Source organism: Xiphophorus couchianus, chromosome 5 (genome assembly GCF_001444195.1).
Source record: "Xiphophorus couchianus chromosome 5, X_couchianus-1.0, whole genome shotgun sequence".
NCBI lineage: Eukaryota > Metazoa > Chordata > Actinopteri > Cyprinodontiformes > Poeciliidae > Xiphophorus > Xiphophorus couchianus.
The window spans coordinates 13818350-13833427 of NC_040232.1; the positions used below are offsets into that span (position 1 = coordinate 13818350).

At 39.6% G+C, this 15078-nt stretch overlaps 1 protein-coding gene across 2 annotated transcripts in view; it reads left to right on the top strand.

The window, feature by feature from the left end:
• Window positions 1-14722, top strand: part of zcchc7 (zinc finger, CCHC domain containing 7) — a 58498-nt gene extending 43776 nt beyond the window's left edge. For both annotated transcript variants that reach the window (XM_028019283.1, XM_028019284.1), the window contains exons 8-10: window positions 11864-11956; window positions 12102-12219; window positions 13162-14722. In XM_028019283.1, coding sequence (XP_027875084.1) covers window positions 11864-11956; window positions 12102-12219; window positions 13162-13766 — 816 coding nt within the window. In that variant the 3' untranslated portion in view covers window positions 13767-14722. The remainder of the gene's footprint in view (window positions 1-11863; window positions 11957-12101; window positions 12220-13161) is intronic.
• Window positions 14723-15078: the final 356 nt, after the last annotated feature.

The window sequence follows — 15078 nt, forward strand, 5'->3', positions numbered from 1 at the left end:
ATATACTAGGTTTAGGTGTATGAATGCTTTTGTGAGGCCCGGTAGTTGTTACTGCAACGGTTCCAATTAAAGCAGAGGACAGGGTGGTGATGGTGAATGGGCAGACTAAGCCAGCAGCTTTCTGAACCCAGAGCTTTATAGAGCCTTCGACGCCGGGTCTAATCAGACTGGAAACATGTCGCATCTAAACACCTCAACCTGCTGGAAACAACAAAGGTGATGTTCAAACCAGTTCTTTTAAATCTTTTTGCTTTCCCTCAATATAGTGCTTGAAACCAAGCAGTGTTGGTGATTTAAGATTTTATAAAATGTGTAATTTCCATTCTCTGTTGGCACAAAAATATCTCTCAAGATCAATTCAAATCAATACATTATCAAAGTGTCTGCACATCTTTAAAAAGTCTTAAATTGATCTGTCAAAAATGAAGTCTTTAAAACGTCTTAAACTCATTAGAAAATGTGTAAGTTGGCATTAAATAAGATAATCACGGGTCTTGTATTTAATCTTGTGTATTCTACGTAGTTTATTTTTCTCCCAGGCCTCTTCTGTCCGGCAAAAGTTTGAGTCGCATACAGACACTAACTACCTGCTAATAAACCCTTGCGAACTAGCTAGCCTTTTTGCATCTATCATTGGTAAATGTAAATTATCACCAGTTGGCTGGACGAAGTTCATCTTTGCCGCTGGCTCACCTCTGTTGCTGACTCATACAACGCTATGTGCGTTTGGTACAATAAAGCTTGGCACTACTATTTGAAACATCTGCTTTTCTTTTGTACATTTCGGTGGTGATACAGGTCTTAAATCTCATTCATAATGGTTTTAAAAAGGTCTTAAAAACTTATTAAGTTTGAGTTGGTGAAACCTGGAGAAATCCTGATTATAGAGGTTGACCCGGATGGCCAGAGTATTGAGAAAAAAGGCAAAGATCAAACAAGCACTAACATGTGACGTCAGGTGCACCATGTGTGTGTGTTTGTCGTGAAGGGGTGTGTCAGAGAGTTGAAAACTGTGTGACAAACACACGGGCCATAAGTCAGCAGAAAGTTATTAGCCCTTTTCTGTGTGTCGGTGTGTGTGTTTCCCAAATTTAAAAAGATAACTAATTTTCCTGGCTTGTTGTCAGTGTGTGTGCGTGTGTGTGCATCTGAGCGAGGGGGTGATATAGACCTCAGCCTAAGAGAAAAGAGCAGCTTGTTTGTCAATTAAAAGACGTGATAAAGCATGAAATGGGCTGCCAACACCACGTGGGACGAGGGGAGCGGGGAAGACGGAAGAAGAGTGTGTGTTTGCATACATCTTGCTGTGCACTTGTGTCAGTGTGTGTGTTTGGGGAGGTCTGTCACTCTCCTCTATGGAGATTAATTAGCAGGGGCTGTCTAATGAAAAGGCAGCATCGTTAGCGCCGGGGCGGCTCGGCGGGAGAGACGGAGTGAAAAAGAGGAAGGCGGAGGGAGCGGGACGGAGACGTTCCAGGGGAGATGCTGGCAGATAGGACGACTTTAATTGTTGCTCGTGTTTTGGCGAAAAAAGCCGATTTTAGTTTCACCGAGAGCCACAGAGCAGAGGGGACAGGCCCCACGAAGGTCTCCTGCATCTTCCTTGACGATTGAGCCTCTCCTGTGTGTGTTTCTGTGTGTGTGTGTGAGAGATGCCATGCTTTAACGGGTGGAGGATTGTGACCCAGGTCTAATTGAAGTATTTAAGCCATTTAAGCACTGGGAACAGAAGGTCGTTACAGATCCAAACTGGCATGGGGGTTAGGGGCCCCGCCCAGACACAACCACACTTCCACACATGCATACAAAGGGCTCCTTCTGTTTAAGACAGCCTCATTTTATTCATGATGCTGCTTATGACCCTGAACTCCCCAATGTGAGAAGGTGTGTGTCTGAATGTGTGTGTGTGTGTTCGCTTTGGGAGATGTGGCTCTGTCACCTTCCGCTGGGCTCAGCCAGGTGTGAAAAGGCATTCTGTCAGACCTCCCTGCTACCGGGTCCATTTATCCGTCCTTCGTTCATGTATATGTGTGTATGTGTGTGCGTGCATGCGTGCTCGGTCCATTTATCTTCTGTGAGTGTATGTGTTGTCTGCCTGCACCTGGCTCTCAACTAACAAACTCCTCCAAACCCCTCAGTATAGACCACAAAGCCCAGGGGCATTTACTGAGAAACTACGATACTGACACACATGGACACACACAAGCGTGCGCGCACGTCCAAATATAAAGAGCGGGAAATGGAGTAAAAAGAAAACCCGCAACATTTTCATCATGTCTCTGTCAAAGGGATCTGAACACTTTTATTCTCTGTTTTTTTACTTGTACTTATTCAAAAAGATGTTTTCTTATTAAAGAACAGGTTGATTTCAATATCTCTTTTCGGCTGTCCCTCTTTTTCACGAACCCACACACAGAAACACGGCTGCAGATGGCCTGGTTTTACTTCTGTCTTTTTCATGCACCTTCTACATTGTGACGGCTGCAGCCTCCTTCTCTCTTGCTCTTTTCATTCCCACTGAATACTGCAAACACTAACTGCAGATAGAAAAGCCACCAGAATACTCTGCTGCTTTATTCAGGCTGAGCTAGTCGTCTTTTGGGTTTGCCTTCATGTTCCAAAATTCAAAAAGATTTGAAGTTGATGCATTTGGGCCAACAGTGGCTAAATGTTAACCTGTCCAGGTCCTTCTGTATGATTGCATCTACAATGCCTGTCATTTCCTGTTGCTGAATCGGTTTATGCTTCCTCTGCATTTGCAGTGGGCTTGCAGGTTATGTGCAGAACGATCAAAAATGAAGTTCAACTGCACATTGAATTGCTTTTTGAAGGATATTTAAACATGACTTCACAGAGAATGGATAGTATAGCTAAAATGTAAACATAATGCAATGATTAGTTTGACCTAAGTAAACCCAAAAACATGGTACCAAGAAACAACTTTTATTAATACGTTTGCTTTCAATTGGGTGTGTGGTTCCTCAAGTTTCATGCTACTAGCAAAAATATTTAACAAAAATGGATGGTCGGTTTGCTTTAATTCAAAACTGAAAAGCATCAATTATATATTACCACTACAAAGGTAATGTGGATCCCAATTATAGCCATATTGTCTTGCACATATTTATAGATTTCTGTTCTTATTTGTTTAAAAACCCAAGCTTTAATTCTGCTTAGGTAACAAGTAGTGAGACAAATTTAAGTTGTCATTTGCGTGCAGAGATTTAGCTTTGTTTATTACAAATATACACAATAATAAAAAATGCAGATACAGCAACTCTATTAGCAGTTTTTAAGTAAACTTGTTTATTGTGAAAAATGTTATAATTTAGGATTATTGCTGAGTTTTCTGGTTAATTACTCAAGCTATCTGCTCATGTGGTGAACCTGCAATCAGCCACTTAGCATACCCAGATAAAGCCTTTTAGCAGGACATCTGTACTTTATCCTAAAATTTTTACTTTTGTTACCTTAATGGGTAACACTCCTTTAGCTTCCATGCTATCGCTTTCCAAACATCCACCTTTCTTCCCTGTAAATTAGAAAGAATGTGTGGGAGTGAGCAGCAGAGCCCCAGCAAGGAGCGACTGAACTCCAGAAAGCAGAAGCAACTCTGCTCGCTCCAGAATCTTCTCTGGCATTTTATTAAAAGAATTGTAAAACATAGCAATTGGATGGCAACATTTTAGTGCTTTTGAAACTGTAATGTTTTAAAAGTTTGATATCCATTTGGTTCCTATGCGTTGTTGAAATGTTTACATTGATCTTTCAAAGGCTGGATAATATTGGAAAAAGGAAACTACATATAGAAAAATGTTCACCTTTCCAAACTTGATTCCTTCTCCCATTTTCTAAAAGAAATGAATAAACATGTATAAAATGTTGTGTTTTTAAAAATAGTTTGGTATTCAAATGACACCTTTTGTTTTCAATTTGCCACATCACACCTTGATTTAAACATTTTAATCTTAAGTAATGTTGTGTTTGAGACACTGATTGAGAAGATGACTGTGTAGATTTTGTCAGAATTTCAAAACTAAGAAAATTTCTCTATATTAAAATCCCAGATAAACTGTATTTCAACTATTTTTTTTTGCATTTTTATAAACAAGATAAAGGCATCAGACTTCATAAACTTTGCTTTGAAGAGTCAGAATTTATTGTAGGATAATACAGCCCAGAATTGGCGAGTCCAAGTGTTGAAGATTTTAAAACGGAGTTGATTTCAGCTGCTCCAGAGGCAAAAAAAAGCTGTAAAATTGGCCGTTTACCAAGCTGCCGAATTGAAAGCCAACTTTTATTCTGCGAATGGAACATGCAGATCTTAAAATCGGATTACTGTACAGTTTCCAGCTAAATACTTTGTAGGTCCGTAATATTAAATAAATAAATAAATAAATAAATAACAGAAGGGAGAGTCTGGAACCGAATTGTGTTTTCAGAAGAAAATTCTGTTGGAGCAATGTGTGTGCGTCTGTTTCAACCTCTTTAAAATCTGCAGTTCTGTGTTGGCACGGTAAAACATTTCCAAGACTGTTAAAAAAAAGTTTCTGATAATCATTAGCACCAGAAACCGTTAAATGACCATTTGAACAGAAGATAAGTATCAAAAATGATCAACTAGGTTTTTTGAAATCACATTTCTGACAAATCAAAGCATCAATCGAGTTAATTGCTTCCAACAGAAAGACGATGAATGTCGATGACGGACAAAAAGCCCAGAGTGTGGATTTTAGTGGCCGACTGTTTGTGGACTGACTGCATGAAAGCCTCTCATGATTGTACATTCGCTGCCTGCATGCATACATGCAAAACACATTAACTGTTTCAGCAGCTCTGTCCTCTGCTTCCATAAACCTGTGCAGAGTTTAGACTGAAGCGCCCTCTTCTGGTAGCTGGAGGAAGTGGGAATTGAAACCTCTTTCGACCCTACTTCTTGAAATCTGATTGTGGCTTCATCAAATATTCGTCAGATATTAGCTGCGTCTGTTTGGTGTGTTTTACGAGCTGCATGAATGTGAGTAAGGTATAGAGAGGAGAGAAGGTGGGACGCCGAGGGAGGGGCTGGTGGACGGAGTTTATTAAACTGTTGGACAGAGACATGGAGACTGCCTGTGAGCACACAGCTGCTGATAGGTACAGGTATGTCTGCTTGTGAACATTGATTGGCCACTCTTGAGATAGCAGTGGTGACACCTGTACGCTGGTGTTTATCGATCAGCAGCTTTGCCGACAGTGCTGTGTGTTTGTTGAGCGGATTTTCTCATCATGCTCCTATCTGGATGGGTGTGCATTGATCTTTTCCTGAGGGACAGGTGTGGATGTGTGTAATATTGCCCTTCTCCTGTGGAAAAAAACTCTCCTGCCTGACTTTGAAATAAAGCTGTTTGAACTCTCCTGTGTCCCACCTGACTGCCCTTCTTCACCCCATCATTCACAGCGTTTTACCTTTTTAATGCATTTCTGTCTCAGTAGACATGCTCAACTCACACATGCCCATTGTTAGGCCAAGGTTAGGACATTTTGTCCCTTAAATCCTCTTATATTCTCTCAAAGAAAGTGCTGTTAAATTTCTAATAAGGGTGAAATTCATGGTAACACAGAAGGCTCTTCAGGTTGTCAGTGTTAAATTAAAGCACTTGATTCAAAGGTAGGTTGATCATTTCTTCGTCTTTGTGGGGTTTTGGTGGAACAGAATAAATTGGGGTCAGTAGGACTTTCAAAAAGTCACAAAGTTGCACACTTATTTTTTTCAATGTAAATTGACAAAGGGCAGGTTGACCCAGAGTCAACCTTCATTAACTTGTTCTCAAGTGTAGCTTCATTCACTTTTTACGCATAAACCATTTCATATCCATGAACCAGTAAGCGGTTTAATATCATGTTTTTAAGTATTTCTGAGAAAGTTGTGACACACTTTTATAAAGTTAATAAAATCCCATGTTTAATTTGAATTGATTGAATATAATTATCAGAAGATTTTCACTGCACCATGTTTCCATTGATTACGATTCTGATGGACTCCTACAAAACATGACAGATTATAACCCTTGATCAAACCAAAATAATACCTATTAACTTCCTGATTGCAAATGTTATTTATAAGTCATATACATATATTTTCTCACATTAGACTGAGTTGATTTATTTTTAGTTAAGAGAAAATATAATGCTTTATGTAACATGTAATCTGTAGTTTTAGATTATGTAAAATTGTTCAGTAATCCTTTAGTTATATTTTGTTTTCATCAAACCAAACTGTTGGGAGTGTCCAGATGTAAACAGCAGAAGTGCTCGTCTCCTACTTCTATCTAAGTAAGACTGAATCACTGAATTCATCTGTCTGTACCCAACTGGGGCTTGTGAAGTTCATTTTGCTTTCTGGGGATGGAGCGCCACTCGGTGGTCAGCCAGGGAAATAACTCTCTGTTTCCACAATCTTAAGGAAATCCGTTTTCTTATTATTGTTGGACTTCTCACTGCATCCAAACATTTTATTTTTTGTGAAATTCTAAATATTTGTTTTTTAGTTCATATATTACCGTAATCTTTTTTTATTTGGATATATGCAAAAATAAATTATCGAAGAACAAAAACAAACACCATGTGAAAACAAATGAAAGAAAACGCTAATCATGGCTCTGTGTTCAAATGGCTTAATCACATTTCCTCGACCTGAACCATTCTGGCATCAGGTCCCCTGTTCTTCTAGGTACAACGGTTTGACCTTCGTTGTACTTTTCCCCGGTCCTCCTTTCTCTCTCTGGCTGACCGCTTTCATTCGTTTTTCTCTTAAGAATGTGCACAATTCAAATGGATTTCCTGTAGAAATCCCTTAAATCCGTTTCTGTGCAGAAAGCTGTTTTTGCTGCCTCATCATTGTAGAGTACAGACTGTCCTGTCTGCTCCTCTCTGCCCTGTCAAAAGCCTCTCAGCTCTTTATTCGCCTCAGACTGAGGCACTAACAGCAGTGCATGCAGAGCAGATAACAGCCTTGAAAGAGAGAACTTCTGCTGAGTTTTCCTCACACGCTGCAGACATGGAGGAGCATTTTGGTGAAGTTGTGCATGTTCATCTAATTAGTGAAGCAAAGCAATGTGATCAATAATTTCCATGATGGATTTAACCACATCTGGTTTAAGGTTCATGAGACCCTAAGTTGTTTTTAAAAGTAATTTTGTTTTATACTGTTAAAACAAAAATTGCATTATACTGTTAACATAACTGTTATAGTTTACAACTGGAAAATATTAGCACAATATGTTATATTGCTATAAATGAATAATTAACTATTATAGTCCAGATAATTTCCCGCAGAATTAATAATTTTTCCGCATATTGATGTAGTTTTAAGTAGTTTAACTATGACTAAGGAACTATCATATCGAACAACAAAATATTTACTCAGAATTATGTTTACAGACTAACTTCATGGTCTTCTATAAGACATTTTCAATGTCACTGAATCTTCTGTATTTGACAAGTCAAATAGTGAAACATCAAGTTTCCATTTTAGTATATCAGTGAAAAACTCCTGAACAAGAAAAAAAATCTACTAGTGTGAATTTAAATGCACTTTGTGCGGGGGGAATAAGAATATTATCACGATTAGGTACATGTTTTTTGATTAATCTTGAAATTAATTTTTTCTGTTTGATTCAACACAAAAAGGCCTATGTCTATCAAAGAGCCTGAAGCTCATGTTTCTATTTTGTGTTATTCTAAAAAAGAAAACCTGAACCTGAAATTGGTATTAACCTGCAAAAGCTGCATATTTCCCTCATTTCTTGATCTGGCTTTGATTGAGCTAAAACTATGAATTTAGTAATATAGAAATAGTTAAATTCAAATAAAAAGGACAAACATAAATAAACATGAACAGATTGCTATCACTTTGGAGGAAGACAGCATCCCACTTGTCTTTTTTTTTTTTTTTTCAGATTTTCTTAAATAAGCTGTTGCATGCACATAGAGAACCATAGGAATGCACCCACAATGCCCACTCACACACACACACAGGTGCAGTGTTATCAGAGGTCTTGCAGGCTTTGCAGGTCATTGTGGCTTTGTGCTTAGCAGGATGGTGTTGATTTGATGTATGTTTGCTTGGCTCAGATGTAAATTTAGGGTTTAACATCCCGCCTGGTGCCTACGCGACTCTGTCCATCTGTACGTAGCACATCTAAATCCCTGTCTCCGGTGCCCACAGATGCCGTCTCTGTCTAATTGGTGGGGAATAAGTGGGCACCTCCATATAAGCATGGACTCACGCTGGCGACAGCAGAGTCAGGCTTGTGGGCTCAGCTTTGAGGGCTAAGAATAGAAAGCGTACAACTTACATTTGAATGGGTTAGCTTGTTTCCTCTGTTCGACTTTCCACGGTGTGACCAGATTATCGCCAGCTCCTGCCCTAAAAGAAGGTTTTTCTCCAGAGGTGGCACCCCACCCTGCTTCACCCCTGCATCATATTATCACCACAGTTCAGAAGCGCTCTTTTATTTTTTTATACCAGTGAGCAGAAAATCTGATTTTCTTCAGAGTTGCTGATTTTGGAGGAGATTCGTTTTTAGAGGATTGGTGGTATCTTTGAGTCGGATTTAAGGAGGATCTTATTTTGGTTCTGAAAGGCAGCAAGAATCAGATCCTGATATTTAGTCAAGTTTATTTGTGTAGCACATTTTAACAACAAGGCAGTCCAAAGTACTTGACATCATTAAAAACAGTCACCATTTGTGAAACAAACATTAAACATTACATTTTATCAAATGTCATCATCAAAGTCATTAATACACCTCAAACATGTTGATCAATGTTCCATTTACTACAAATCAAAGGCAACTATAAACAGATTGATTTAAAGGAACTCATGTTTCAGCTGTTTTGCAGTTTTCTGGAAGTTTGTTCCAGATTTGTGGTGCATGGAAGTTAAATTCTGCTGTAGATGTTCCACCTCTTCTCCACCTTAACTGCATTTTATTCTCTTCCTGAGTAAAAAATCTTTACGTTACTTTGCCAATTTGCCAATGAGAATAAAGGGGTTTAAAATGGATGCTTCCAGTGCATTTATTATGTTGTGTCTTACCTTCCAGGCATTTCTTCTCATCCAGAGTTTAATCCTCCTGTTTACTTAATATATATATATATACTGGCATCCTTCTCTCCCACACAGCACAGGGGCGTGTTTGCTTTGGTATGAGCCCAGTAGTCCGATGTTGGGGAGCGGAGCTGCTGTCTATGATAAAACAGGCAGAGTTGGTCCCCTGTGGGTCCAGTCACATATGCAAACCTCTCCCCATTGCTGCAATAACATATGCAAAATACTGCTGCTGGCCCCGGCCCTCATGCTCCCACCAGATCCCACCCCCTCTCCTCATACACACAAGCGTGTTTGCTCCTCGGATTTTGTTTGATAAATGTGTGTGTGTGTGTGTTCCTTCAGATTGTAGTTTGTAACAGTCTGAGCTTTGTGTTGGCCGAAGGATTATCACAGCTTTGCCACCAGCAGCCAAGGCAAGGAGCAGGAGTAGAGCAGGGCTTAGTCAGACGCGACATATGTGGAGGGACAACTGTGGGAAAATACATTTGTGTGTGTGTGTCAGTAGGGGTGCGCTGGTGTGTGTTTGTGCGTGTTCACATGGGGATGATTGGCTGTCTGTGGCCTTTGGACCACTCACCCACATACACAGGTCCTAAAACCAACCATGAGTGTCTTTCTGGGATTCCCTCTACTTTGAGGGCAACCAGCATCTCGGTTTCAACAGAGTTCAAGAAGATCCATGAGTTTCAAACGCACAAACTCTTGTTTGGGTTTAAATGTTTTTTTGTACTTCTCATTTCTGAGGATGTAGAAATAGGGTGGGAGATTAATGTGGCTTTTTGAATAGTAGCTACTTTTTTGTCTTGTTGTCTAAGCTTTTCCTGGTTTAGGTCTGCTAAAATTAACCAGATATATTTTTATTTTCCAAATGCCAAAGTACAGGGAGATTTTTTTTAAAATTCCTTCAAACTCAGAGGATTATATAAGTTTTCTTAGTGTAGGTGGCATTATCTAAACCTTATGGTTTATGTCAAGTGCTTTAGATATGTTTCTACAAACTTCTTTAAGCAGTTTGCTGTAATTTTGGTAAATTTCCCCCAACAGAACTGTTGTACCTGAGTTTGTAGACAGCCTCGCTCTCACGCCTCTAGTTCTGTCCACAAATGCCCTGTAGTGTTTAGCAGATTTGGCTTTATACACAAGATCTATTTGTGCCCAAGCTTGAACTTCCTGGGTGATTTCTCGAGATGTTGCTTCAATATTGTTTCTTCATGATTTTTCTGGTGTTTTTTTAAGAGTCCTTATACTCCAGGGACCTATAATCAGTTGATGATTATTTCAATAATCGATTCATCACGATTAAGCTAATTAATCAGTTCAGCCCAAATTCTGACCAAAATGCGTTCCTCTTTGGAATATGAAATTCACCTGATTCCTAAACAATATGATGACAGAACTGTGTTCATACAGTTATTGAGTGTGTATAAATGTCTGGTTCAAATATCATGCATGAGCTGTAATGTTTCCAGTGCTAAAGAGACCAAACTGGTGTGATTTCCTTAGGTTCCCCCTTAGTTAAATACTTATGATGGGCTCTAGAAATGTGGAAATATTTCAGGGATAAATGGTTCTGTCCTTGATTTAATATTGGTTGAGACAGACAGCGACCCACACACACATTCGAAGAAAGCTTTTTACCAGCATTTCTCAGAACTATAACAGGTTGGTGGGAGAATAGGAGGGGATTTAATTTCTTCTTTCTCCCTCTGCTGTGCTTTGCTTCATTCAGTCCGTGTGCTGGATCAGACTACGTGGAGATAACGCGAGCCCAAGGTCAGGGAGGAAGAGACCTGCAGCCAATTTACATGAGAGATGAATGGGAAGAGGGCAGGAAGGGTGGAGGTCGGGGAGGGGGGCTCGAGACCGGGACTGTGATCTCCTTAGGGTGCACACGCCTGTGTTAATATGTGTGTGTGTGTGGTTGCGAGAGGTCTGTGATCTCCTGGCCTTTGTGATGGAGATGGACCCGGCAGGCCCGACCCGATAATGACGCGACGCTCTAATAGCATTCATCCCTTCTACCGCAAAACTACTCAAGCGGAAAAGAGAGGGAGAGAGGGGAGGACAAGAATAAAAAAAACAAATGTGAGGGGTAGATGTTGGTTTGCAGGGGTGTGTACGGATCAGGGGGTGGGGAGGGTTAGTGGTGCAGGTGGGAGGGGAGGTGAGCTAAGCTATGTTTAAGAAATGATGGGGGCCACAAATCATTTGTAATCTCAGAATCAGGGTGAGGGAAAGAGGAGGGGGACTATAGGTGATAGCGTGATGGTGTGTGCAGCTCTGGGCTTGTGTGTTTCAGAGAATAGCATTAGATGTGTGTTGGTGTGTGAGTGTGCGTGTGTGAGACATTAGCAGTAAATGCACTCTGCCTGTGTCTCCTTTCTCTCTCTTTATCAGTGTATATTTGCTGTGGGCGCTGGAGCATGGAAGGCTTTGAGAACACTGGCCCATAGGGGACGGGACCCTGTGTCCAACGCACACACACACACGCCTTCACACACAGTTACTTATCGTACAGGGTCATTACAGGCCTCTAACTATACCTTGGTAATCAGCGGCTCATATCACCGACCATATTCAGCCGTCCTCAACAATGGAGAGCATGGGAATGATGGCAGAGGCGAGGGGGACTGGCAGACAAACGGAGGGCTGAACCTCCATTTTATTGTCCCGTTTGTAGACGAAACACAGACAGATGGAGAATTTAGTAAAAGATGTTGGTTTTATAATTACAAGCAGGTTTGATTTCTGTCTTTTTTCCCTCAGACTAAGAAAGGTCCTCCTGTGAAGCAGGGAGACGACGGTGCTCCGTCTGCTGCCTACTGCTACAACTGTTCCAAGAAGGGACACTTTGGTTATGTGAGTATCTTAATCTGTCTTTGTCCTTCAAGTTTGGATTTCCATTGTCTTGTAAAAGTATTTACACCCTTTTTTTATGTAACAACCTAAAACTGGTACACAACTATAATTTCTGTCGACGTACATTTGTGCACATTTTCCTCAGGAATGTACAAAACAGAGGATGTTCAGTGGGGTTTTTCCCAGCTACCCTTTCATCAGTCACTATGACACTGTGAAGGACATAAACCGCAGACAACACAGGATGGAGATAAAGGCTAGAGGTAAGTCACACAGAGACAGTTTCCTTTTTTTAAAAGGAAAAAGTAATAGAAACAATTAAGGTTAAGGTTAAAGTCAAATTTCCCCTCCAATCAATTTTTTCCTAAAAAACTCCCCAATTTTACCTTTTCATGTTTCACCAGGATGGAGCGTACAAGAGAAATCCTTGACTGTTCCTCTTTGCACAATATGTCTATCTTGAGTTTTTTCAAATTCTCTCTACTTTTTAGCTGACCCCACAGGTTTCATGTAGGATTTGGGTGTGGAGGCTGAGATGGCCTTGAAATAAAGTCGATTAGGCATTTATTTCTGTGATTTGGCCAAATGTTTTGGATTATTATACTCCTGCAGCACTTAAAGGGGAAGCATCTTCATTTCATGACAGAAGACTTTTGTTTAAAATCTCCTGCTCTCTCATTCCAGCCAGATTCCCTTGGTCTTTGGAATGTAACAGGCCCACAGCATCACAGATCCTCCACCTAACTTAACAGTTAACTACTGCTTAAAGTCACTGTCCTAACTTAGGAAGATCAATTCACACATTTCAGAACATAATGACATGCTCTCTTGTCTTTCCCATTTTGAAGAGTGGCTAAGAAGAATGGGTTTCTCTATCACGGCATATTTATACACCAGATAAACAGGAAGTCATGGTGGACTGATTAGTAATGCCTCAGTTGCATTATGTTAAAGGGATTGCTAGAAGTACCACTAAATGTGACAGCAGTAATTTTATTAAAATATAATATAAAATTGTTGAAGGATGAATTCTTCAAAAATGTTCAGTGTGAGATTCAGAATTTATTTTAAGACTTTCTACACATCTTTACCCGCTATGCTGGTAAGTGTGGAGGATGCTATGAGCCTGTATTTTCTCTGTACCATATCAAACAAAGATAAAAATTATTTGAATGTTTAAATCCTTTTTTTGTTGTTGTTCTTAGATTTGGGAAGAAATGGCAATCTGTCTTCTGCATCCCCAGCCCCTCCAACCCCTGGACCACTAAGGAAGAAACAAAAAATCAACCATCACAACGCCAGCCCCCACCCTAAAAATACGCCTCACCGAATCCCAAACAGCTACAGACCAAGTCCAAGTCACATCATCTTCAATGATGACAACTTTAATGATGCTGCACCCAAAACAAAGATGGCTAAGCTTCCCAAAAGTGGTGGCAGTGCAAAACCATGGAAGCCTAAAAGAGCTGTTCCCACCACAAGAGACCCAGTGCCATTGAGTAAGCTAGTTGTTGATGAAGCAGATGACTTTCCCAGAGGAGGAGGGCCTCAAGGAAACAAGGAGGAGAAGATGAGAAAGAAAAAGAAGGGCTTTAGAACAAAACAAGTGAATTCATCTATAGCAGACCATGTTTTTAGGACTGGAGGAGAGAGGAGTCAGGACTCACAATCGTCAAAAAAGAATCAGACGGGACAGAAGAAAAGACAGAAGGGACGTTCCAATAAGACTGCTAAAAAACAACTGCGTGGAGCCACGTATTCAGAAGAAGATAACCTGTTTCTCATTAAACAGCGGAAACGCAGCAAATAGTAGCAGTGTGTGTTAGGTTGTGAAAGGTTGTATCAATTTATTTAGGAATATTTTGTTATTGAGTTTTAAATCATTGGAACTGAAGCCAGAATTATTTCTCTAAAACCCTTTATTGGATGTTTTTACAAAAAACATTTTTCATCCCAGTAACAAAAGTTGCAAGAAGTCAGATTACTGAATGCTAATTCTACTTAACAGTGTGTAAACACAGGGAGCCACAAGTATTTTAAATAACCAAATGTTGCATCCAGGATGGCCATTGCAACAGTAATAATGTTCACATAAAAAATGTAGTGACAGTTCATATTATGTAACTGTATACATTTAGAACTCACACTAATATGAATTCTACAATCCAAATCTAATTACTTATTTTGTGTTTTTAACAACGTCTTCAAGTGTTCGTTTTCACTGTGATTTAAGTCAAAGTGCTCAAACAGCAGATATTGCTAAATATTCAAACTGTTAATAAAATGGTTGCTTTGTATGATCAGTCCAGTTTGACAGTTTTTCAGTTTCTTTGTCAGACATGATCACTTGTTAGTGATAATTAGTTTTGTTGATAAGGTTTGGGTTACAGTGAAGCATTTTCATGTTTCCTGCTTGTTTCTACACTGTAAAGTTAATTTCCTGGTACACTCTGTAACTGAAGTACAGTACGATCCTCTGTTCTAAACACAGCTGTAACATTTTACCTTGTTTTTTCTCTTTAAACGAAAGGAAAATTTGTTTTTTGTTTTTTTTTTAAACTTGGAAATGAGTTCTTTCATTGTGAACTCTAAACATACCTTTTACTGTCAGTTTAATAGTTTATTCAAAATGAATGATCAGAAAATAATAACATCTAGGTCTGAACAATTCTCTGGCTCTGATGCTGATCTGCAAACAGTCCCAAAATGGGGTTTGGATTAAATGAATCGCTAACATCCCTTTAAACTATGCTGTGGAAAGTTTTTTTTTGTGGTGGTGGTGGTGTTCATGTGCATTTCTTAAAATCTCACTTGAAAGTGTTCATGTGTCTTTGAATATGAGAAAAATGAAACATTTTCACTATTAAGACACTAAAAGTGACTAGTCTATGAAGATGACATATTTTACTCAGTTTCTAGCTTTTTAGGACAAAAAGGCTTAGCCAACTTTTAATGTTTTTAATATGCTAGTTAGCATCACAGCTGCTAACTGTGATGGTAAACATTGCAGGAGTGGACTAAACCAGAGCCCATTGTCCTTTACAGAGGAGCTTGCCACAATGATTGATGCTTTTTCTAACACTGGGAATAAACTCCTGGGGTCAAGTGAATGTTGTGTAGTA